The 23,577-nt window shown below is 46.5% G+C and overlaps 1 protein-coding gene across 2 annotated transcripts in view; it reads right to left on the bottom strand.

The window, feature by feature from the left end:
• Window positions 1-23,577, bottom strand: part of LOC308111158 (transcription factor COE1-like) — a 55,000-nt gene that overhangs the window by 29,527 nt on the left and 1,896 nt on the right. For both annotated transcript variants that reach the window (XM_080465939.1, XM_080465940.1), the window contains exons 3-6: window positions 23,199-23,262; window positions 22,331-22,386; window positions 20,974-21,047; window positions 19,270-19,338 (exon numbers count right to left, since the gene is read on the bottom strand). In XM_080465939.1, the coding sequence (XP_080322065.1) occupies window positions 19,270-19,338; window positions 20,974-21,047; window positions 22,331-22,386; window positions 23,199-23,262 (263 nt within the window). The remainder of the gene's footprint in view (window positions 1-19,269; window positions 19,339-20,973; window positions 21,048-22,330; window positions 22,387-23,198; window positions 23,263-23,577) is intronic.

The following is a 23,577-nucleotide window of genomic DNA, read 5'->3' as shown; positions in this document are numbered from 1 at the left end:
CTTGTAGTCTGATAACATCACTACCTGTGGCTTCACACCGGAGCAAAAGGGGAGAGAAAGAAAATGCAACCAAATAAACATGTGTGCATGTGTGCATGTGTGTGCGTGTGTGTGTGTGTGTGTGTGTGTGAGTGTGTGTGTGTGTGTGTGTGTGTGTGTGTGTGTGTGTGTGTGTGTGTGTGTGTGTGTGTGTGTGTGTGTGTGTGTGTGTGTGTGTGTGTGTGTGTGTGTGTGTGTGTGTGTGTGTGTGTGTGTGTGTGTGTGTGTGTGTGTGTGTGCGTGTGTGCATGTCTGGGTATCAAAGCCATGATGAATAAGAGGCTGTCTGGGTGATGGACAGTCTTGGCAGCCAGTGCTGATTGAAACACTTCCTCTGTCGGGCCTAGGCCATTAATCTGATGGAGACAGAGACAATGTGCGAGAGAGAGGGAAAGAGAAAGAGAGAGAGAGAGAGAGAGCCCAGGCCCCCAGACCACAAAGGTAATGAAGGGTCCTGGTCCCTCTCACCTAAGTGCTGTCCTGCCATGCTGGGACACTCTGCTCCCCTGTCCAGCCCAAACCCTGCCCTCATGGGGTTGGCCAGTGAATAATGGCCCTGTCATCAGCCTCGGTAGACACCGCCGCACAGCCAAAGGGTGTGTGTGACCGCGCGTGCGTGTTTGTGTGTGTGACCGACCGCTTATGTCTGCCTGCACGGCTCCTCGCACACTCGTTTACCCTAACTGTTCTCCTCTGGTTTAGTTGAAGACTGATGCATTCATATTGAATAGTGTTGATTTAAGCACATGTTAAACTTAATGCATAATGCATCGACTATATATAGCTTGATAAAGAGCATTGTGTCAACCTGGGACCAGCCCCATACATTGTGGGGATGAATGTGCCGCTTGCAAAAGTTCTTTCTTTTTGTTCCATTTAAGCACCGTATTAAATCATAACTATGACTGTGACTGTACACAGGCTCAAGGTTATGTTTCTAAATGCAGCAGGATCAGAAATCAGAAACTTAATTAGTGTGCCACGTTTGTTCTCGGGTGAAAAGTTGCTCCCTCCAATGGGTCTTGAGGGAGGAATATGGAAGCAGGGAGTGAGTGAGACTGAGAAAATGTGAGACAGAGAGAGTGTGTGTGACAGAGGAAAGACAGAATGAGATTGATACTGAACAGAGATGTATGGCTTCCTACAGCGGATGTGTGTGTGTGTGTGCTTGCGTGTGTGAGTGTGAGAGAGAATTTGGATGTGCGCCTTAACACGCGCGTGTTTTGGCCTTGCGTCCCTCTGTGTTTATCAAACATATTACAGCTCCTTCTAGATTTCTCACCTGCACACCCCCAGCCTGCTACATATGGCCCACCAATCACAAAATAAGGAATCATGCATACATTAGCATAGCTAATGGCCTACCCTCTCCATTTAATATGCAAATTTCCTGAAACATTACTGAATGCCGTCTGTTCTAAATGAATAAATTTGAATTGCAATTAGAATAATCCTTTATAATTAATGAAAACTGTCAATTTTGGTTCATAAGTAATTTGATTAAAGTGGTGATGGGACACTTATGAAGTTCATCGGGCTCGGAGGGGTGTGAATACACACGTACCAGCATGCTTGCAAACACACACAAAAAGCTATAGCATGTCCAACAGAAAGAGCTGCATTTTTGATCGCGATGACTAATAAACGTATGAAAATGGTTGTCATGCAAACGAGACCTTTTTTTTTGTGTGTGTGTTTGTTTTAACTCCAACACAACTTCTCTCTTTTACCGCTGTGGAGAAACAACAGATCAATCACGCCTTTCTTCTGCCTGACAGAGTGGGAAAAGTGAGGGAGTGATTGAAGAGGTTTCCCGGCCTCATGGTGCTGTGTCAGTGGCCTGTCTGTCCGGTGGGAGACACTGATGGACTGTCGAAGCAGAAGCAGGGAGCTGCACATACACACACATACACACCGGCCAAGTCATTACAGGGTGGCTGAGATGCTTCCCTGTTGTTCCTCACAGGAGGATAGGGCAGTGTTGCTCTTTGCTGGGCTTTATCAGTATGTATTACCGTGTTAGGTGGAGCTTATAGGTACAGAAGGGGGTGGTGTGTGTCTGACTCTTCATTGACAGCCCCTTGTTCAGGTTTAACTCCTGTACACTGTGTTATGCCGCCGCTGAAGCATATAATGGTGTCACTTAAACGAGGGTCACTCAACTGTGGGAAATTGTCGCAGTGTGTATCTCTTCCACTTGTAAGGTGCGGCATTGCATTTGTGTTTGAGAGGCAACTCGAATACAAGTGAGTGTGTGCACGCGTGTGTGTGTGTGTGTGTGTGTGTGTGTGTGCGTGTGTCTGTGTACGTGAGTGTGTTTGCATGGCTTCAACCCAATAATAATGGTCCAGATAGTGTAGAGCCTCGCAGACTAATTAGCCAAATCACTGAGAAAATAGCAGCCTGCTAATTAATGGGTATTATGGCATTTCAGAAGTCACTGCTCTAATTGGGAGGGAACTGAGCCTCGGATTTCCATACTGCAGTAATACCGACTTTATCCGTCCATCTATCTGTCCGTCTGTCTACCTACTTGGCATGCTCGCTTTTAAACATTATCCTCCACATGCACACAGGAAAAAATAATTATCCAGCCCAAGCTCACGTTTTGGGAGGCGTGCGAGTAACTACATCATGTTTATATATACACTGCCAACTTCTACCTCTCAAAAAGCACCTGGACCGCCGGTCCATAAACGTCAAGGATGCAAGGATCGCTGCACAACACATTTTTGTGACATCTGACCCATTGCCTTCTATATTTATACTCATTAGATAATGTTATATTGCTTTGAGAAGAAAATAAAGCTTGATGCAAGTGAATTGGTGAGTAATATAATCCGTCTGAATAATTCTCTTTTTTATTTGGTATGTGTGTTTGACTCCAAGCATTCCTCTGATGCACGCTCACATATCCCCTACAGATTCCCCTTAACCCTATCAGACGGTGAGACAATCAAAATAGATTTGCATTCAAATGCCACACGCTCGCTATCAAATATCAAATCAAGCTTGAGTCTCCGAGACAGACAGACAGTCACCTCCTCCCTGCTGCCTCCAGCGCCTCCTCCACCTTTCTCCTCGTAGGGTCCCAGGGACTCCCCATTCTCCCCCGGATGAGCTCTATCGAGAAGTGACAAGCTGAGGCGAGGGCTTGATTGACAGCCTGTTGATGCTTCTTTTTTTTTCTATCACATGCCCCTCTTCTCACACAGACACACACACACACACACACACACACACACACACACACACACACACACACACACACACACACACACACACACACACACACACACACACACACACACACACACACACACAAACACACACACACACACCCTCTGCTTTTCCCTGCACAACCTCCTCCTGCTGGCATCTTGGTCTGGGTGTCTTTGATAGCCCCTGGGCTAGTGCCCTGCAGGCTGCACACTACTATACATACAAATCACAGCGTGTCAGCCTTGTGAATGGGCCCATTTTGACTTTGTCCTTGTAAAGTCAGGCCCCCCTTGAAGCGGGCTGTATCTGTATCCTGCCCATTGCTTTACTTTCCCTCTCATTCTTTACATGCACCCAGGCAGATGCATGATGAAACCCACACAAAGGAGCAAGCAGCTGCAGTGTGTGCGCACACAAACACACAGGAAAATGGGATATCTAAACGTGGTGCTAATGGGCAGCACCTCACAGGAGTAGGGTATAAATACATCATCGGCGACCCGACTGCATAGACAGTCCACACACACACACACACACACACACACACACACACACACACACACACACACACACACACACACACACACACACACACACACACACACACACACACACACACACACACACACACACACACACACACACACACACACACACGCAGAATAAGAGCCAAGACCCGGGGCCTAATCTCACACACTCAGCTAGTACACCTGGTTAATGTTAAGAGGGCAGTTATAGTCAATTACATTCCCATATAATGCATAAACCTCCACCCTGCCAGTGCAGGGAGAGTAATTGAAAACAGAATACCAGAGCTCAGGCAAAAAGTCAACTTCCCACCCCTGACTTTGCCATTCACGATGTGCTGTCCCTCCACGCTGTACTCGAAAGTCCGTGGGGGGAAATGTGTGCTGGCCCTGCCATTTGGATATGAAGCAGCGAAAGAGCAGGGGGATATGGAGTCATATGAGGTAGTGGAGAGGAAGACAAAAGGAGAACGGAAAAGGGGAAGATGGTGAGGGCTTTGTCTCCCAGGTGAGGTCCAGGTGGGGGAGCAGTTAGGGTTGCACCGAGAAGAGTGGTGGACTGGCGGTTGGCGCGGACGAGGCGGAGGTGGGGGGTGGTGGTTGTAAGTAGGAGTTTGAGACTGACAGGTGACATTACCCTGCGTCATGGCTGGAGGGACAGAGGGACAGAGGGCGCGATGGTTATCCAAGCAGAGAAATGTCACTGTCCAGACACCGCTGTGACACACACACACACACACACACACACACACACACACACACACACACACACACACACACACACACACACACACACACACACACACACACACACACACACACACACACAAGATCCAGGACAAAGGAGTCTGGAGTCTTTGAGAGCAAAAAAAGGCTGGCTACAGTGGGCAGAGATGAAGAGATTACATCCTCTCCATTTAAAAAAGGAGGGGATTAGGAAAAAAAGGGACAAAGCAGAAGAAAAGGCTAAGAGTCGCGGACTTGGTGATTGTGAGTCAACAGCCTCACATTTACTGCATTTGTGTGCCATTTAAGTGTAAACTGCTCTCCGGTGGAGTGGGTTCTTTCTTCACATTCATCCCTTTTCAATCTGCTTTTCCGCTGTTTTCATTAAAGCCTAACCTAATTTTTGGCACAGCTTATAAAATGTCCATATTGCTGCTCATTCGACCCCATTGATTTAGTGTTTGGTTAAATATTCACGACTGTGGATGCAATTAACATGCTGTTAATGAATAATTGATCGCATCTTAAGCGGCCATAAAACTCATGCATATTAATTATTGAAACAGGAAATATGAAGAAAAAAAAAAAAACAGCCTTCCTTGTTTTTCCTCAATCAACCTTCTTTCATTTTGTTTTTATTTCACGTCAGGAAGGCATATTGGGAGCATCTATGGTAGAAAAGTGCAGTTTACAAATGCGCTTGTTTGCGTTTGTATGTTAAGGGCAACAGAAAGTGCTTATGAATACTATGCAAATTCCTCCCATAAACACTGCATTAACAGCTCTTACTTGCATTTAAGCTGCCTCTGAGTACATCCATTTCACTCATATGCGCGTTGCGTATTTCTGCGTGTGCATAGTGTGTTGGTGTGGCTGGGAGTTGCAGTGCGGGCGTGCGTTGTGTTGACAGCATCAGTGACAGAGGTAGTAGCTGCCTGTTATGAGAGGCAAGTGTTTACCACAAGTGAAGAGTACAAAAAAAATCTAAAAATCTCACCAACACAGTCGGCTTGTCAGCGAGAGAGTGAAGATCAGTCAGCCAACAATGAGCTTTCCTCTCCTACTGTGTCTCTCGCAGTTTATAGTTATAGGCCGATGTTGCCCTTGGCACCTCCCTGTGTCCTGGTGGGTGGAGAATGATTGTGTAGAATGGGAGATGGAGGCGGGAATCAGCTTGACTTTGCCTCATATTAATGCTGTGGCGCACCTGTGGTCAGGTAAACAGTCGAATCCTCTTGCTGCATGTATGTATGAGAGCAAAACTGCATGTTTGTGTGTGTTTATACGCAGTCTGGAGGGTTAAATTCATTATCTGTACATCCTGCGCTCCTAAACCACTCTAAAATGTCTTGACATGAAAAATACATCCCAGGAGCAGCCGCACACTCCAGGAAAACACCAATTTACATCGTTGCTTGTTATTTATTTAGCGCACAGAAACCTCTCGGAGGTGTGTGTGTGTGTGTGTGTGTGTGTGCATGTGTGTGTGTGTGTGTGTTACCCCCCCTTACCTCCCTCTACCTAACTAACTATGCAGCGATGTTGGTGCCTCGGAGCTAAAAGTGACAAGCCGTCAATTGTGTTCCAATATTAACCCCCTCTCAATGTCTGTGTGCTCGTCTTCTTCTCTGTGATGTTAGCTTGATCAAAGAAGCAGCACTTTGGTAAAAATAACCAGGGAGAGTGAGATGGAGGACACCATGCTGCTATACAGACTGATGAACGAAGGCCAGTTTTCCAGCAAAACAATGTCCCCGGTTTTCTTTGCCCCCCCTCAAATTCTTTCTGATTTTCTCCTTTTGTCTTGGAAAGGTAGCTAAGAAGCATCGCCTTACTGTTTTGTATAAACTAGGAGATTTTGGAATGTGTGACATACAATGTCGCAGGGAGGAAATTGCTATGTGATTAAGATTTGTATTTAAAGAGTAAAACAGCCCTTGTTGGTATCTTTTTCCACCACATTTTTGGTCTTACTATTCTGACAAGAAGGTGAAGGAGGGTTGGGTGTGGGATGAAAGAGAGAAGAGGACCACCAGAGAGAGCGAATATATGGTGGAAAGATGCCCCGTGCCTGTGTTTCATCTTATCTTAGCAGGTTGGTTCACCTAGCGGTGAGATTCCTCAAACGCACCTTCAGTCATCAGGAAAAAGGGGAGCTGTAGGGAAAAAGGAGTAGAAAGAGGGAGAGAGTGAAGAAGAAAAGAGAGAAAGTTAACACGCACACACGCACACACTCAAAGAAGGAGAGAAAGGAGGAGAGACGGGAGGTGGAATTCTCTGTGGCTAATTCTCTGGGTGTGGGAAAGCAGAGCACCTAACACAGGTTGGCCTGGTTTCAGTAATGAGTTTGATTCTTCTCTCTGCCTCCTCAGTCTCACTGGGGACCAAGACTGCATAATAACATCCTTCTCACACACACACACACACACACACACACACACACACACACACACACACACACACACACACACACACACACACACACACACACACACACACACACACACACACACACACACACACACACACAAACAGGTCTATGGGGAGCTAATTATTCTCACCTGTGTTAATTATTGCTGTAAGCCAATCAGTGGACTCTGTGCTAATTAGGCAGTGTTAGGTCTGATTAGTGTTTTGCAGCAGGCCCACTCAAACTGTTATCTACCATACTCGTCCCCTCAGGCAAGAGAGGGGAGAGGAGAACAGGTGGATGCTTGCCCTCTGTGTGTGTGTGTGTGTGTGTGTGTGTGTGTGTGTGTGTGTGTGTGTGTGTGTGTGTGTGTGTGTGTGTGTGTGTGTGTGTGTGTGTGTGTGTGTGTGTGTGTGTGTGTGTGTGTGTGTGTGTGTGTGTGTGTGTGTGTGTGTGTGTGTGTGTGTGTGTGTGTGTGATAAATAACTGAAGGACAGCTTATATTCACAATAAAATAAAGTCTATTTGATTCAAACTTCTGCTTAACACACACACATATACACACACGCACAACCACGGACACAAAATAAAAAAAATTTGAAATACACAAAATAAAAAATGCATGCCATTGAACCAACTAGTTCTTGCCCTCTTAGTTAATTGGCCCCGGTTTGGGGTCATTTCCTTTATCTGGACAAACAGTCCGTATGCCCTTTTAGTTAATGAGGGCTGAACCGGGATCACTTCTGTCACTAATGGCTCCGTTTTTGCCAGGATAACCCCTCGGATTGATCCACACGCCACACATGCAACCCCCCATCCTGACCCAGCGGTGCTGCTGCCGTGTGTGGCTGAGAAGGAATGAGGCTCCAAAAGAGAGGGGGTGAGAACAGGGTAAATGTATAAATGGAGGGTCTGTGGATGACCTCCCAGATGAGGGGAGTTAAAAGGAAAAAGAGGAGAAAGGAGGAAGGACAGGAAGAAGAGGAGGAGTAGGAGGGAAGAAAGGGGGAATAGGAGGCTGGAGGAAACCTTCCTCTTATGACACGATTGATTTTCTTTCAGAGGCTTGAGCCTGTCACTACTGAACACTTGGTCCCACACTCCTACACACATACACATGCATACAGACAGACACACACACACACACACACACACACACACACACACACACACACACACACACACACACACACACACACACACACACACACACACACACACACACACACGTACGCAAAGACACACTCAATCACACTCACACATGCACAAACTCTGTGCCCTGACCTCCACGTGTGCCTGCTGGTCCATACTGGGTCTAATGACACCGGGGCCTCCCACAGATCAATACTAAGCTGTCACTCAGCTGGCAAGCGCGCACACACAGTACGCACAAACAAAAGCAGCCGGACAGATGTGGGCACACATGTGTACGCACTCGTACGCACGCACGCACGCACACACGCACGCACAGACACACACACACACACACACACACACACACACACACACACACACACACGCACACACGCACACGCACATGCACACACACACACATGCGCGGTGGGCATGCGTTTGCACATTTGTGTATGCTGGAAGCAATGTTTTCTACAACCTCAGCAGATGCCCTCCTCCTCCAGCCTTCTCTGACAGCCCCCCCACCCAACCACCCCACACTCTCACACACACACACACACACACACACACACACACACACACACACACACACACACACACACACACACACACACACACACACACTGAAGCAAAGCCATATTCTCCCTCTTGCCCCCCTGCTCCCTCACACTGAGAGGCTGGGTCTTGATGCAATATTGATGAATGAAGATGGAGGCTCTACAAAAACTGATAGGTCCTTGTAATCGCAAATTATGAATTGTCATCGATTTAATAACCCGGATCATGTATGCATCCATGCAAATACACACACACACACACACACACACACACACACACACACACACACACACACACACACACACACACACACACACACACACACACACACACACACACACACACACACACACACACACACACACACACACACACACACCCAGTGGCGTCAAACAAGAAACACAGTGCTTTTTGCCCATGAGAAAGAAGAGGTTGTTGGCCCCTCCTGATGTCCTTATTCCATGTCATTCACTACCATCTCTTTCTGTTTCTTTTGTCCCTCCCCCTTCATTCTCTCTCTCCTCCTCCCCGTCCTCAACGATCTCAAGCACCAGTACGCCTCTCTCCATACACATCTCAAGTACCACTTAGAAAGCCAGACTGGGGCTTGAGCCAAACTCTCCTCTCAGTGGTTCAGCATTTGTGCAACAGTCTGCGACTGTGACTTCTGGTGTCACTGAGTCAAGATCACACACACACGCTTGCACACGCACGCACGCACAACGTACGCACGCACACAAACACAAAACCTCTTTCATGTTCCTTTAATTTTGGACAAACACAGTAATTTATGTCTGACAAAAAATGTGTTGACTATGGAAAAGCTGCGAAAAACTCTGGCTAAAAACATTTGTTTGTCTCCGTTAAATCACTAATTATAGCCTGGCACAACACAGGGCAGATGCGGGCTAATTCACCATTAGGCCGTTTGGTGTTTATTAAACTTTTATAATGTGATCACTCTGATAACAGCACAATTGTTTCCCTGGGCGTGTGCGATTATAGTGTTGTACCTCTATGTCCCCCTGTAATGTCTCCCAGTGTGTGTGTGTGTGTGTGTGTGTGTGTGTGTGTGTGTGTGTGTGTGTGTGTGTGTGCATGTGTGTGCATGTGTGTGTATGTGTGTGTGTGTCCGTGCACGTGTGTGTTTCTTGGAGCTTGCGGAGTAGTGTTTTCCATTTCTCATTAGAGTGGCACAGACTCCTGCTGCAGGGTCAATGAAGGGGGGAGATGGTGTGTGAATGTGTGTGTGTGTGTGTGTTCGTGCGTATGTGTGTGATTTTGTGTGTGTATCTGTTTGAAGGGGAGTGGGGTGGTAATGAGCGCAGGAACATAATACTACGGCGTCCATTAATGCTCTGAGGCAGTGACATTAGGCATACTTAACTAATAGAGCCAGTCTCTGCAATTACCCACTGTTATCTCTGCAGCTTTAGAGGGGAACTGGCTTTAATAAATGTTTGTAGTAATGTGATAAATGCCAGGTTTGCTCATTTGTAATCTACACTGCGGGACAAGGGGAAGCGGGTGGATCTAATTGTTTTCCTCTAGATTGGAGAATGTGGTTGAGTTCAGAGAAGTCCTCTGCAGGAAAAAAAAAAAAAAAAAAGGAAAAGAAGTCTTTCCTTTTCATAATATTTTCCTCCAGGTACATCTCCCTCTCTGTTGTCTGTCTGTCTATCTCTCTGCCTCACGTTCAGCTCTCAGTGGGGTACTGTTACAGCTGTCCTCCTGTCAAACAGAGAAAAGCAGTCCATACCCGGTGCTCACTATCACGTCTCTGCCTCCTCTTTTTCCCTCTCCTCTCATCTCTCTTTCATCCTGGCCCACATCAGAGGCGGCGCCGTGATTGTGTGTGTAAACATCTTGTCATGCTAACATGGGCGTCATGACAGAAGAGAGACGCGCTTCATTAACGGCACGCTTGTAAGTTAGTCTTTGTGCTTGAATGTGCCTGTGTGGGCTGTGTGTGTGTGTGTGTGTGTGTGTGTGTGTGTGTGTGTGTGTGTGTGTGTGTGTGTGTGTGTGTGTGTGTGTGTGTGTGTGTGTGTGTGGCGGGGAGGGGGGGGGGGGGGGGGCATATAAAAAAAAAAGAGCAGGTTGAATTTTTCTTGGGTCACTAGTGGAAAACCGAAAAGAGGTGTAGAGGGTTCTTATTTCTTCAAATGATTTCATCATGAGGTTTCTGAAACAGTGTACGGTATCAAGACAATTCCAAAAATACCACAAAGCCAAGAAATAGAGCTTTGTGCCGTTATACTATTCATAACAAGCACATCCAGGACTTCCTAAAAATGACCATTCAACTGTGGACAAGATGTACCATTGTGTCAGACATTTATAAAAAGAGCCTGACTTCTCTGCTGGTCATTTTGAGGGTCGCCCCAGCAAATCATGTGATCTGCCTTTTTGATTTGAACTTTATGTCAAACACAATTCTTGACACAACCTGAGCAATTAGGGTGAAGGGCCTTGATCAGGGACTGTGCCTGTCAGCCGTGGGACTTAAACCAGGGAACTTCTCGAAAAACACAGTAATACTGAAGGTATTGAAAGTTATCTTGAGAAAAGGAGCACAAGCACTCACTTCTTTGACAGATCTAAAGAATTCAAAATAAATCCAGGCATCCGAGTCATGAGAAGGTAAGAAAGATGTTTAACAAAACTCAAGTTAATGCTTCATCCATGTTCATTTCACCCAAAAGCTTCTTCAAACTCTTCCTCTGCGCAGCAACCCAAAAGAATAACTAAGTTGACAAGCGAGTAATCACTTGCCACAGAAAATACACCAACAATTTTGCCTGTCACACCTCACACACCCCTCATTCTTTTGGCAGTAAATCTTTTCTGTTTGTGCGAAGACAATAGCCAGAGGAAGAGGGAGCTTATGTAGTGCGAGGAAAAAGAGAGTACAGGAGAGAGGCAGAGGAGAAAGCAGCGCTGTTAATTGTTTTCCAGAAAAAGGTTGCAAAGGTCTGTGTGTTTGAACTGAATGTCACCTCATGTAAATCACAGCTCCCGCGCCGGAGAAGCCAATAACTGGGATAATTAGCGTGACTCTCTCCACGCGCTGCACGCAGAGCTCGAGGAAGAGCGCGCTGCCGAGGAGGAGCGTTCAAACACGGGGGAAGATTCCAAGTGTGATTAACCAAAAAATCCTCAGAGTTAAATCTGGAGTTTTTGAGTGGGAGGACCAAAGAAAAAGAGACATAGACAGAGGGGCAGATAGGTAGAGCAAGAGAGAGGAGGAAGAGGAGAAAACACGTGGATGGAGAAAATCGGAGACAGACAGGGAGGGAGATGCAAAAGAATAAGGAAACGAGTGAACATTCCTCTCAGCGAGGTCAAGCCACTTGGTAAACAAACAAACAACGTGAGCAGTGCACACATAAAAGGGGTGAGGCGGTGTAAAACAACAAAGTGTCTCAGTCGATTGCCTACGCCTTACTTTGTCTCCCCTCATGAGTTACATAAACACAAACAAAGGCCTTTAAATCCAGCTCTGCTTTTTGAAGTGGAACAGTGACATGTGCTTAGGTCTCATTTGGTGGTGATTAATGCAAAGTAAAAAGAATATCTTAGGAATATAGAAGTATATCGTCCCTTTGATCGAACCATGCTGTTGACCATAGTTTTCTGCACATTGACGTCTCTGCTTTACGTTTAATTACGGCTCAGATGCTCCCTTGAAGATTCCCTTTTGTCTCTTAACACCACCGCTCAAATTAGTCATGCTCAATGTCACAAAACTCACATTGCAGAGCAGATATGAAAAGGTTCAACCTGGAGAGAATGACGTGGTGACAAAAAAACGTGAAGCCGCGTTTCTTTTTAAGTTATTGAAGACATTTCCTAATGAAAAAAAAAAAGCGAAATTCTGACATAGAATACATAAAATTGGATTGTAACGGCGTAACTTTGTGGCAGACTTTCAGCACCACTATCAACCTACATATCTCTCCCTCCCTGTCTCCCCCATGCCGTGCAGGTTTTCCTTCCATTGTGACATGTGAAACTGAGAGCGCCGCGCACAGCGCCTGGTCAGCCATCCATTCTTCCTGGACAGATTGATGGAAAACAATCAACAGACTATACATCTTGCTCGGCCACAGCGTGTCACAAGCGCTCATCCTGGACACCTGGACTTACATCCTGGGCCACAGTGCTGAGGTAAAACGGCCGAGCTTACGTCAGGGATGGAAACTGGCTGCTGGGAAGTGAAGCGCCAGGTTGGGAAGGATGTGAAGCTGGCATGAAGCATAGTGTCTGTGTTCTGGCTTAGCAGAAACGATCACTAAACAATGACTCATCGGTCAGGGCTGAGATCAGGGCAACTTGACGCTACACTGCTCAATGACACACACACGCGTGCGCACACACACACACACACACACACACACACACACACACACACACACACACACACACACGCACAGCTATGAGAGGAGGCTTGAGTATCCTTCACTGAGAGGGGCTGGTGTGTCTATTCAATTAAGAGTGGCAACACTGGCAGCCATGTAGCACATTGGCTATGAGAGAGCACTTAGTGGACCGTGTGCGAGACTGTCCACACACATCAGAGCACCGAGAAAACAAAGCCTCGCACCCGCCACACACACACACACACACACACACACACACACACACACACACACACACACACACACACACACACACACACACACACACACACACACACACACACACACACACACAGCCATGCACGTCCAAATGTATAGCATCACACCGAGAGGCACACACTCGTGCTCTTCACGCCTCATTTGAAAAGCAAATTGAGCGCATCTTCTAGGGCGAGTCACGGACTAAATCCTGGAAAACGTTACACTTTCCTCACTCGCGGCACCACACACGGTCACACGTGAGACCTCTCGCATGGTAAATATATCTCCATTCTATTTAACTCTGCTTCTATCTCTATCGCTCTCTCTAACCTGCAATTTCCAACACCAAAAAAGTCTTAAATAGCTCTCTGAGAAGTAGGACGCTACTCATTTGGGTCAGCGCTGGCCAGCCAAACCCCTTCATTCTGGGACAGAGCAAACACTGACACAAAGGCAGAGGGAACAACCAAGGAGAGCGGCCAGGTCAAGCAGGGAATGTCAAGCAATAATGACAATGCAGTTTGCGGAGAAAATGCAGCAACAGTTGAGCTATTTACAGTAGCTTCTGCCAAAAAAAATAAAACCTCATGAAACCCAGAACTTCGCAGTGTTATTACATTTGTAAATTATGATAATTTGCCCTAATAAACTCACTTTTACCTGCATTTAGCGGGAGAGAATTATTTTAATTACACTATAAAGTGCAAATACTGCTATACTGAGTTTATTGGGGGAAAGAACTAAACAACATACACACACACAAAATAAAGTGTTATTAGGAATCTCTCCCAAAAATCCTTTTTGCAAAACGTTCCTAACTGTTACCTTACTGCAAAAAGATTGACTGCTTGTAATAATTTGATATTCCAACTGACAAGCACAAAACAAACCCAGATATTATGTGTTGTTGTTTTTTTTGTTTGTTTGGGGTTTTTTTGTGGGGTGCTTGCAAATGAAAGCGAGCCAGTTGTTTGGGAAGTGAGGGAGCTGAAGGTCCGGATGAGAAAGAAAAGAGGCAGCGCTGTTTTAGAGGCTCCTCGACCTCCAAACTCCCTGCTGTCAATCAGCGCAGCCGTCCTTCCCCAGGGGACACGCTTTCCTCCAACGCTGGGAGGGGGGTGGAGACATCGGCGCAGGGGGAACAAAAAAACCAACAGAACCAAACAGATGCAGAAAGCTGCAGGTCAACGTATGTTTATGTGTGTGTGCTATATTTCTGCACGCCTGTGGATTCTTGTAACTGGGCATGCGTGCGTCTGCATATGTATGTGCGTACTGACTGCGAGTTTATCTCAGGGTGAGAACTGCATCTACACTTGTGCATGTGTGTGTCTGTGTGTGTGTGTGTGGGGGGGGGGGGGGGTTCTTACGTGGTGTGTGAGGCAGATTTCTGAGGTAGCTAACACCTGAGGGAGGGGAGTTCTTCCTGCATATCGATGAGCCAGCAACTCTGCCTCTTTGCCCCTGAGCCCTGAACAAACACCACAAGTAGCTCAGGGCCAGTCCTTTTCAAAGCCTTCCATAACATCTAACGCAGCTGTCCCCCAAAAGACTGCACAAAAAGAAAAACAACACGTCAACTGCAACGAGGAAACAAAATCTTCTAAAGAAGGGTACCATGTAACCCCCCACCCCCCCCCCACCCAGCCCCCAAAGGCACCAAATCAAGCTAAAAGAAGATTATACAAGTAAAAAGAAAAGGGTACAAAGTAGAGAGAAATCCTCCAAGTAAAAGCAGTGTCACCCTCAGGGTCTCATGACTCCAACATCTCTTTGTCTTGGAGGGAAATGTCAAATTACTGATAAGCGGTCAGAAACATAATAGAACACCATTTATGAGTAAAAAAATTAGAGAGGGCCGGAAATTAGATCGACTATCCTACAAGATCAGCAAAAGATAAGAAAATAATGAGTAATAATTTGATGTCTGTAAACCCCCCTCAGAAGCATGCAGGAATGTAGAATCGCTGTACTGTAAGTGGGCTTTCACCTTCTCACCAACACAGTCATGGATGTGAAAATGAAACTAAGCTAAGGGGACGGAAGGCGCTGCCAGTAAACCACATTAGCATCAAATGCAAATGAGAAGGGGGCTAATGGCTGGACAGGTGCAGACTGGGCCTCTAAATGACACACGCACACACATATTTGCAGGCACACGTGCACACACACACACACACAAACACACACACACACACAAATGAGATGGATGAATTAAACATGGGTGGGCTCTGCTTGGGGGGCTGGCAAGGCTGACATAAAGTCAATGACATACATTATTCACTAGTGCACGTTAGCCCAGCCAAGGCAACACATGACCTCTCACCCCAGGAAGTGCATCCAAACATAACAACCAAAACAATGAGGGGGTTCCCCCACTCCATAGGCACAGTGACAAACAGGCCGTACACTAGACAAGGAGATGCTACATTGAAGATGCTGATAGGTGAGCGAATGGCGTGGCAAAACCGATCCGAGGCAGTCAACAGGGTTAAACAAAACCTGGTCCGGGGGTGTTAACTACCCACCGTGGCGCTGAGAGTCACGCCATTTCATCAGCTCGGGGAACAGGAAACCGTCGGCCATGACATCACCCTCCCCGGGAGGAGCGCTTCCTGCCCGACATTCTTCACTCAAGACACACACACACTCGTCAGGAAATGGCCTCTATCAACACACACACTCACTCCTGGGGAAATAACCAACACTGATGCGGATACACAAACGCAGACGCGCTTGCAAGGAAATGGGCCACATCAACAGCAGGCTGCAGGAGTGTGTGCAAATGCAAACACACACACACACACAAACACAGACACACACACACACGCAAGCGTACACTCAAAAACAGCAATAAACCTGAAATAACATTGTCTGTGCATGTAAACTTGACACTCCTCCATGCGCTGTGAGCAATGGGTGATCATGGCCTGTGCAGGGCCATCCAGCGGACTCTTATCTCTGGTCACAGAGCGCTTCTATCCACCCTCCAGAGAGACTGTCCCTGCCTTGGGGACACCCTGCAGCAGGCCTGTGGGAGCTGGACCAGCAGGGAAAAGGGCCACGGGACACAGGTGGTAAGAGGCAGGAGAGGACACACAGTGCTGGAGGGACCACGATTTAGGGTTGATGGATTTGTCCTCAGTCACATGGTCGTACCAAACCAAAGTAGTTCTGTGAGAACCACTTTTCAGATAAGCTATGCAGAAAGATGGCAAAGGTGCAAACTGGTGGGAGGGAAATGTGTTTCTGATTTGAGGCCCATCCAGGCACATCGATAGACTGATCGCATGCGGTGGCTGTATATGATTAACCCCACGCTAACCAGGAGCGATGGAGAGAAGTGGAAGTGGAGGTTGGGGGGGTTAAGGGCTCCCCTCATATTATCCTGCCTCTGTAAGAGGCTAAAGTAGACCACACATGTGTCCCTGGGGAGAAGACGCACAGGAGTGTCTCACCTTTCAGCTGCTTCCCCTGTCCAGTGTCAAGCACTGAGACAACATGTCATGCCAAGGCCTTTTCACAATTTCAAGAACTCACCGCCGTGATGGTTAGATTCCTATAACAGGGCCGTTTTCGTAATCACTACTGTCTGCTCGAGATCAGATGGCAGAGAAACAGAGACAGCCAGACATGACAACACAACTTCTAAAAGCGAATGCTGTTGCAGCCACGAACGTCCTAAACTAAAACAGAGCTCGATGGTATGTCGCAAATGTTTATCCCAACTTCAGTAAAAATCTCAGACATGTTTAAATGTTTTTTTTTACATTGTTATCATCACAGCCCAAACAAATACGCTTCATAATTAAAATCTGAATCATATTGCTCCTCATGGTTGCTTTTAAGCTCAAACAAATTGTCTTACAACCGGGGGGGGGGGGGGGGGGGGGGGGGGATAAAGAGAGGGGTGAGAGAGATTCTCCCGGTGAGCGAGTACAGTACCCAGAGCGCTGCCGATCCACACTGTACCAGATTTGTTCTCCTAACAATCAAATAAGTTTCTCATTAGCTGACTTTATTTTTCCTCATTCCTGCGGTTTTGCTGCAGTGGCCTGTTTCTCCTGTCTTAACGAGAGAGAGCTAATTAGGCAATCAGACCCATTACTCTTCCAGAAGAGTTAGAGCTAGCCCAGCTAATTAGGGCTGTAAAATCTAATCATCTCTGCGAAACAGCAGAGGGCTAACGAGCCCTTATTTAACGAACTAAATAACTTCAAGGGAGGAGAGGGGCTGATGATGGTATTTCTTTATGAATTTGAAGGAGGGGAACTCATGGTAATTGAGTCAGTCTCAGCCTCACAGTTGTTTGTTTGTTTATGAATCCCTGATTATTACAATTGCCAAGAATATATTGGTACTAAATGAGAAAACGTACAATCCCACCTCTCCTTATTCCCCTCCAGTCTACCCCTTTAAAAACTATAGCTAACAACCCCTCCCTCCCCAGCCACTCTCCTCTCACCTGACCTATTTTCCTGTCCAGAAAGAGTGTGCGCTGGAGAGGAAAACGGAGATATTGCTGTTGTTTTCCCTCCCCCTGTTCTAATTTGTTGTTCGTTAATGCTGCCCTCACACCTGAGCCATTGGGTGTCAGGGGAATACCGCCAGCGAGCGGCCGCAACACATGCTCAGTGTGGGAAAGCTGTTCGCAAGAGATCCGCCTGCTTCTCTGCGGCGGCTGTGCTCCAAAGTATGGCGAACCGGAGGGAAAAGTTTAACTGTGCCGAGGCGGGATGGCGCCCATGAAGAGGCGCAGCGACACAGAGAGCACAGACGAGAAATTCAACAAGTATCCACACAGGAAAACAAAAATCAAAAATATGGCACGGAGTGATGGGCAGGCGTGTTGTCTGAGGCCACGTGGTGGGGTGCAGCTGTCTCAGGGAGCGCTGAGGTGAGGCCTTCCGCTTCACTGGAGCGGAACGAGGGTGGCGCACGCACACACAAACTTGTGCACGCTTAGATGTACACACACACACACACACACACACACACACACACACACACACACACACACACACACACACACAGGTAAAGAGCAGCATTTGACAGAGCTGCAGTGAGAGGACAGCTGTGTTCATCAGATAGCACAGGTCACTGACTCATTAACACTCACACAAATGTGACAAATTCAAATCAGACATAAAATAGCCTGCAATGCACGTCATTTGATCTGATAATGCAGATGTGTGAACATGTAAGCTAGTTTTTCTTTAAACGCCCCCGAAAAAAATATTTTGCGACATCAGCACTTAAGTTTTCCCCTTAAATCTGTAAGGGTAAACAAACACTTTCCCCAACACTGATTGTCCAACCCTGTGCCACAAACATACACACAGCTGAGGCTGCACAGTAAATCTTCAGGGCTTTTCTTTTCTTTTTTCTTTTTTTTTTTCAGATAGCCTGTAAATCACCCGAGCTGCTGCACTGGTCAGAGGTAGTTTATGACAGCAGGAGAAAGGCGCACACTCAACGAAAAGTGTCTGCATGTGCTTGCGTGCGTGTGTGCATGCATGCGTGTGTGAGCAACTAACAAACTCCAGCACCACCCCCGACCCAAGATTTATCCACAAAAACACACATACAAGACTGAAACGCCGACCCAAACTACTCGTTGGCAAAAGTCATCAAGCGCCACCACAAAAACACTGTTTGACCACACTTGAAGGAGGGCTCAACTTCTCTGTGATTGCTCCTCCACTTCACACACGCCCCGGAATATAATTTACAGCTGTTCGCACATTTTGCTTACACACTCAATTATGGTTGCAGAAAAACAACCTGTGGCCTGCTTTATTGGGTCTGCAGGTTGAACTTTCTCAGTAAAACCACTTTCAGCCGCATTTCTTCACAGAACATTTTGTGTAATCTCGTCATAATTGGGGAATTTTATTATATGTTTGTGCAACATTGACAGCCAGTGGATTTGGCACACGGTTCTTGTTCGCAGCCAGTCGAGTGTGCTGCGCTCGTGGCCGCGCAGCAGCATCACGTCAGCTGAGGTGAGAGGGCAAAGTTTGCTTACCTGTCGATGATGACAGGGTCTGATGGGGTCTCATTCCTGTTGCCGCAGCTCTTCTTATCACAGCATCGACTGTAACCGGGGGGCGGGAGAGGAAGAGGGGAGGCAGCGTTAGTCACCGAGATGTGAACAACAGAAAGAGCATGATACGGGAAAGCTCAAAGAGGCAGAGGAAGTCAGATGAGCATACAGAGAAACGGGAAAATGGTGTAAAAGGGCGTGAGACTTTTCATGGAGTTCAAGAACAAGCACAGAGTTGGATTTCTGTTTGGCTTGTCAAGGTAAGACCGGGGCTCTGAGGCTGTGTCATGGTGGGATCAACAGAGCGATTTTAGGTAAAGTTTGGGGGGGGGGGGGGGGTGATGAAGGGAGCTTGAATGGGGCTGGATAAAAACTTGAATTAGCCTCCAGGGCTCAGGTTAGCTCCATTTCTGTCAGACATCACACAACCAGACATCTTATGTTCTCTATTTTTCCTCACTGCTCGTCCCCTCCCTCTATCCCGCCTCTCTCTCACTCTCTCGCTCCTTCTCTCTCTCAGAAGTGGGTCACAGAGTGGTCCCACTGGACCTGGGGAGTAGTGCATGCTGGGTAGAAGGGGGTTGCATACTGATGTGACGAGTCCTTTCTGAATCATTTGACTGCAGCACAATGTACCAGTGTGTTGTATGTGCCATCAACACCCCCCCCCCCCCCCCCCCCCCCCCAAAAAAAAAAGTATCACGGCGTCTACCTTTTACTCTCCTGTCTGCTCGTCTCAGTGTTTGCATGTCTGTGTGTACCTGACTACATGTGTGCACCTACTGTATGTGTGTGGGAGGAGGGCGTGAAAGACACCGGAGCGGGCGAGGGACTGGGTGGGGGGGGGGGATACAGAAAGAGAGAGCTTGACCCTCCCCCTACTTTCTCAGGTCCCTCAGGACAAGAGGCTTGGAGAGCCAGATCAGATTTCTGATCTCGACCGTTTCCTGGAGCATATGAAAACAAGTGGTCTAAATTGCCTTGCGTGATAACCAGGAAGTGGCTACACTTTGCCGCTAGTCATTTTTCCACATGCAAAAGTCTCCATACACTCCATGTCGATGGCTGGCTTGTGAGAGACAATGGCACAGCGTGCGATTGTCTCTCACAGCGCTTTTATTGACCGTGAACATGACAGGCCTGTAAGAGTTTTGCCCGCTTACTTTTTGAGTGAGTGTGCACGCGTCTGTTTTTTTATGTGTAATTCGAGTCTGCCCCCCTCTGCACATAGCTCACTGTCAGGACACAGCAAACTGCATGTATTACACAGACTGAGGAGGATGGGTTTGAGTAATGAGCTTTTCCTTGTCCTAATTAGCTGAACATGAGAGGGATGCGCACACACACACACACACACACACACACACACACACACACACACACACACACACACACACACACACACACACACACACACACACACACACACACACACACACACATACACACACACACACACACACACACACACACACCAGAAATAGGCCAGGGCCCATCTCCCCAACCCACTTTAAAGAAAATGATAAGATTTCTATAGTTATTTAGCTGAGCTCCTTCTGTCTTTTCTTCACAGAAGAAAAACACCGCCACAGCCAGAAAACAAAAAAGCACCTCAAACTTGACATAAACCCATGGCCAGATGAGAAAAAAGGAAAGATGCGAGCGGATTGGTCTGATTTCTCTTACCTGCACATGATCTCATGGGTCAACAGGACCCGGCACATCTCTGGGTTTTTATCCTGCCCTTCATAGACAATTGCCTAAAAAAGAGAGAAAACAAAATTACAGATAAGTTAAAATGACACGTAGATACAATATGGAGAGTGCTGTGTTGGAAAACAAAACAAAAAACCACAAATGTTGGAAACCCAAAATTTGTATGAGTGCCTCTTTCATCTGAGGGTAGTGTTTGTCTATTTGGCAAATGCGTGCATCGTGGGAATCCAGTCCTCCTGAACAGGAACGCTCTGTTCTGACGGAGACAGTGAAAGGGAAATTGTTTGTGTGTGTGTGTGTGTGTGTGCATATGTGCATGTGCATTGGCGTATGTGTGCATAGAACTGCATGTGCATATGTGTTTGTGCATGCACGTATGTTTATATGCGGTGTACAGTGAGCAGTTGGACTGCCAGACTGGAGTATAGTGCACCATCTGGTCCATACAGCACTGCGTCCAAAAATCTAGTCTGGTTACCCCTCCAACCCCACTCAACATGCTCTCCAGGGCTGTGATCACCCTGCACACACATTCACTCACTCACTCTCTCACACAGAAACGATAAACATGCAAATACACACGCGCCCACACAAACAACATCTCCTCCTACCCTTTTCATTCTAAGACAAACTCTCTTCAAGCCTAATGGCACTAGAGGCAGATTTGGCAAAACAAAAGACCTGATATCAAAACAGCGTTGAAGGGGGCTTATACTTTCTTCGCTGTCTAATTCATCCCTAACGGAGAATTCCCTCAGTGTGCGCCAACCCACATGTGCTGCTCTGTATTTCTTTGTGTGATTGAATTGGCCATAACACACTCTGGGATAGTTTGTTCTGTTTCACATTGAGGAAATGAGGGTCAAGGTCCTCAAAGAGTGAGCTGGCATGCATCACTGTCTCTCCCAAACACCAACCAACACACAGCCGCTTCTGCACCTCACCGACACACACACACACGCACGCACGCACACACACGCACACACACGCACACACACACACACACACACACACACACACTCCCCGTTTACTGGCTGCAGTATGAGGACACATGTCCTCTACTTTTCTGGGCCTCTGTAAATGTATTCCACAGGTAAGACAGGTCGTTTATCAAGCCGGCTGTGCTGTGCTGAAGTTGAGGGTCTCAGACACAGGCATGTAGCAGGGTAAGGGTGGGGGAGAGGGGTGGATGGGTGTGGAGGGAAGAGGTGGAGAAGCAGTGGGCTGGTTGTTGGAGATGGGGGGGAGGGGGGGGAGTCCCTATTCTGACCAACTAAACTAATGCAGACTTGTTTTTTAACCTTTTGTTAAATGAAGAAACTCTTACCTGTTTAGTCATAGAGTCAATGAGCCGAACATACAGGTCCTGCTCTGTTCTGATCCCTGCAAACAGACAGTGGGGCAGGGGAGGGGTTAAATAAAATTCGGGCTTTTTCACAGTATATTCACATCAAATCTGTGGGAAAGCTTTGCCTATTTGAAGGATGTTTCAGATCACAAGCTTTTATTCGTTCTGATATCCCCCCTGAGGCATTTCATGGAAACTCTGCGTCCAAACGTTTCTAACGACTTTCAATCTTTGCTGCATTTCGTCAGTTTGGTGGGAACTTAAATAAAATAAACTATTTTTACCACGTTGATTTTATCCTTATAAACATTTATGATCGACTTAATCGTGAAAATGGGCACAGCAGGGGGGGAAGCGTGCGTTTTTCTCAATTATAATCAATAAAAGTTAATTATTCAATCGAAGCAACAAGACTTTTAAGAAATCGTTAAAAAGGAACGTATTTTATTTCTCTGCTTGCAGCTGTTTATTAGTGTTGAATAGGCTGGCCGACGAGGAAAAATATTTACAGGGAAATCTGTGCGCTTGGCAACAACGACAAAATGAATTAAAACCTTGGAAAAAATAACAAGTTTTATAATTGGGAATGTTTTTTTCTTAAATAAGTAACATGTTGGGAACATCATTTTACTTATAGGTTAACGCGCAGATTATTCTGCATAACCAATTTAAATAAATACACCAAATAAAACCATTCAAAAACCTAAGACATGGAATAAGATGTCACCTCCTGCGCGTAAAAAAACCCCACCATTTATTTCCGGAGTTTTTTTCCACTTTGGTTTGGCGTATCATTCACTCACTGCTTTTGTTATTGCTCCATAAAAATTATGGAAGCCAAACTCACCGTTACTGTAGAGGAGCTGGAGTCTATAATGGATCCCATTGTTGGTCTTTTCCCCCGTCGTTTCCTATGAAAATTAAACCAAACAGAGGCGGTCAGAGCAAGCAAGCCATCTCCTCCTGGGACTGCGTCCACAACTTGATATTTTTAGATTACTGACATGTTACGTCTCTCCAACTGGGAGCACATTGAAATCATTTCGTTTCTATCACACACACAGTTGGCGAAAATAATACCTAAAACTTTCACAGAGTTACAGTTTTAATTAATTGACAAAACAAACCGAGTGTGCCGACGTTTATATTTGGTGAATATTAATCTTTCTGTTCTTACAACTTTATGATAAATATGCTAGAAATGCTTTAAAAGTTGTTACAGATAT

This window comes from Lipophrys pholis (genome assembly GCF_963383615.2).
Source record: "Lipophrys pholis genome assembly, chromosome: 6".
NCBI lineage: Eukaryota > Metazoa > Chordata > Actinopteri > Blenniiformes > Blenniidae > Lipophrys > Lipophrys pholis.
Note: the sequence above shows the minus strand (reverse complement) of the source record. Positions and strands in the feature narration are given on the sequence as shown.